Raw genomic sequence first — 2,140 nt, 5'->3', positions numbered from 1 at the left:
ACAAACATGATGCCAAGATTCTTGTAAATCCTTAAACATCTGCTGTTCACGTGGCCCTTGATGTGTGATCTTACTCTCTTTATATAATTCTTTGGTTTACTTTCAAGTGATTCTTTTTAACATGAAACTTCAGTATTGTACTGTAATAAGATTATGAAATTTCATGGTAATTGTATACTTATAATTCAGGATTGAATATATATATATATATATATATATATATATATATATATATATATATATATATATATATATATATATATATATATATATATATATTTATATATATATTTATATATATATATATATATATATATATATATATATATATATATATATTCATGGCAACTGCATCAATAGCAGAATCAGTAGCAGTGCCAGTAGGAGCGTCAGTAACACCTTTAATAACAACAGCAGCATTAGAAGCAGCATTATTAGAAGCATCAGTAGTAGTGTCAATAGGCACATCATTGGAAGCATCATACCACAATCAGTAGTGGAGTCAGCAGGCTAATCAGTAGCAGCATCAGTAACGCTATCAGTAGAAGTAACACCGGTAGAAGTGTCAGTAGCAGCATCAGTAGTAGTGCCAGAAGGAGCTTCAGTAGCAGCAGCAGTATCAGTAGCAGCATCAAAAGAAGCAAAAACAGCATCAGCATCAATAATAGCATCAACAGCAGAAGCCTTAGCACCACCAATAATAGCGTCAGCAGCAGCATCAGTAATAGCCTCAGTAGCATAATCAGTAGCCTCATCGATAATAGCATCAGCTGCAACAACGTTAGTAGCAGCAGCAGCATCAGTAGTAGTGCTAGTAGGAGCATCAGTAGTAGTGCTAATAGGAGCATCAGTAACAGCAGCACCAGCCGAAGCAGCAACAGCTTCAGTAGCAACTGCGGCCTCAGCAGCAGCAGCAGTTGCAGCAGCACCAGTAAAACAGCATCAGTTACAGCAGCATCAGTAGCAGCAACATCAGGAGCAGCAACAGCTGGAGTAGCATCAGTAACAGCAGCATCATTACCAGCAGCATCAGTAGCAGCAACAGCTAGAGCAGCATCAGTAACAGCACCATCAGTAGCAGCAACATCAGTAGCAGCAACAGCTGGAGCAGCATCAGTAGCGGCAACAAAAAGAACAGCATCAGTAGCAGCAGCAGCATCAGTAGCAGGAACATCAGTAACAGCAACAGCTGGAGCAGCATCAGTAGCAGCAGCATCATTACCAGTAGCATCAGTAGCAGCAACAGCTAAAACAGCATCAGTAGCAGCAGCATCATTACCAGCAGCATCATTAGCAGCAACAGCTAGAGCAGCATCAGTAGCGGCAACAAAAAGAACAACAGCAGTAGCAGCATCAGTAGCAGCAACAGAAGGAGCAGCAGGGGGACTTAAGCGTGAAGGTGAAAGGGCGGCAACGCATCGCAGGGGTTATTTCGTGATATTTACTTGATGGACTGCCAAATTATCGATTGCATTTGGTAGGAGAGAGGGAGGGAGGGACGGAGAGAGGGAAGGAGGGAGGAAGGGAGTGTTTTGGATGAAGGGTACAGAGAGAGCGTGAGAGGTCACCTGACATTATCATGCTCCCTGCGCAAGGAACAAAAACATGTTCTAGTATGGCACGTGTCACTACTGTTTACGCACAGGTCGCTTAAACACCTGTCGTGTATTCACTATTCGTATACTTTCTTGTTGTTTGCACCCATTTAGGTTTACGCATCTGATTTGAGATCTGTAGTTAGCATGTACCATACTTGTGATTTGCATCAATAACTACAATAAAACTAAGATTTTTTTTTTTTACAGGGTCTGAGTTCGCTCACCAAGGGTCTAAGTAACTGAGCATCGATTATTCAGATAGTTTCCATGTCCTAACTCCTTGTTCTGTGCTCACGTCTCATTTAAGTGCTACGTATCTATACTTCGGAAGAGCTTTCTCCTTATAATTATCTTACCTTTCTTCCTAATTCCTATTCTAATGTTCCTTGGCTCTTTCGGATTTATCTTCTGTTTCTTCGTTTGATTATGATTTGATATCTTTTATTTTCTTGGGTTTGTGTCTGGTTGATGGCCTATAAACGTTGGAAGGGCTATTAAGGCCGCTAAAATAGCTGACCGACTAACAAGAATTGATAGAAGAG

The 2,140-nt window shown here is 40.6% G+C and overlaps 1 protein-coding gene across 1 annotated transcript; it reads right to left on the bottom strand.

The window, feature by feature from the left end:
* Positions 1-510: 510 nt before the first annotated feature.
* Positions 511-1,845, bottom strand: LOC138357487 (antifreeze protein Maxi-like). Its single transcript, XM_069314346.1, has 3 exons — positions 1,823-1,845; positions 895-1,386; positions 511-811 (listed from the first exon to the last, which is right to left on the bottom strand). Exons 1-3 carry the CDS (start codon positions 1,843-1,845, stop codon positions 511-513), a joined length of 816 nt encoding a protein of 271 aa, XP_069170447.1.
* Between the last annotated feature and the right edge of the window lie 295 nt (positions 1,846-2,140).

This window comes from Procambarus clarkii, chromosome 7 (genome assembly GCF_040958095.1).
Source record: "Procambarus clarkii isolate CNS0578487 chromosome 7, FALCON_Pclarkii_2.0, whole genome shotgun sequence".
In the NCBI taxonomy this organism is placed as follows: Eukaryota; Metazoa; Arthropoda; class Malacostraca; order Decapoda; family Cambaridae; genus Procambarus; species Procambarus clarkii.
The sequence above is the reverse complement of the archived record's forward strand: the minus strand, read 5'-3'. Positions and strand labels throughout refer to the sequence as shown.

What these genes read in the sequence shown, in the direction of transcription:
- LOC138357487 (XM_069314346.1), bottom strand. Translation starts at nt 1,845, where the DNA reads ATGCTCAGTTACTTAGACCCTTG. An exon ending in CTCAGTTACTTAGACCCTTG is followed by an intron (nt 1,387 to 1,822) that starts GTGAGCGAACTC and finishes TTCACGCTTAAG; the next exon opens with TCCCCCTGCTGCTCCTTCTG. An exon ending in CTGCTGCTGCTGAGGCCGCA is followed by an intron (nt 812 to 894) that starts GTTGCTACTGAA and finishes TGCTCCTACTAG; the next exon opens with CACTACTACTGATGCTGCTG.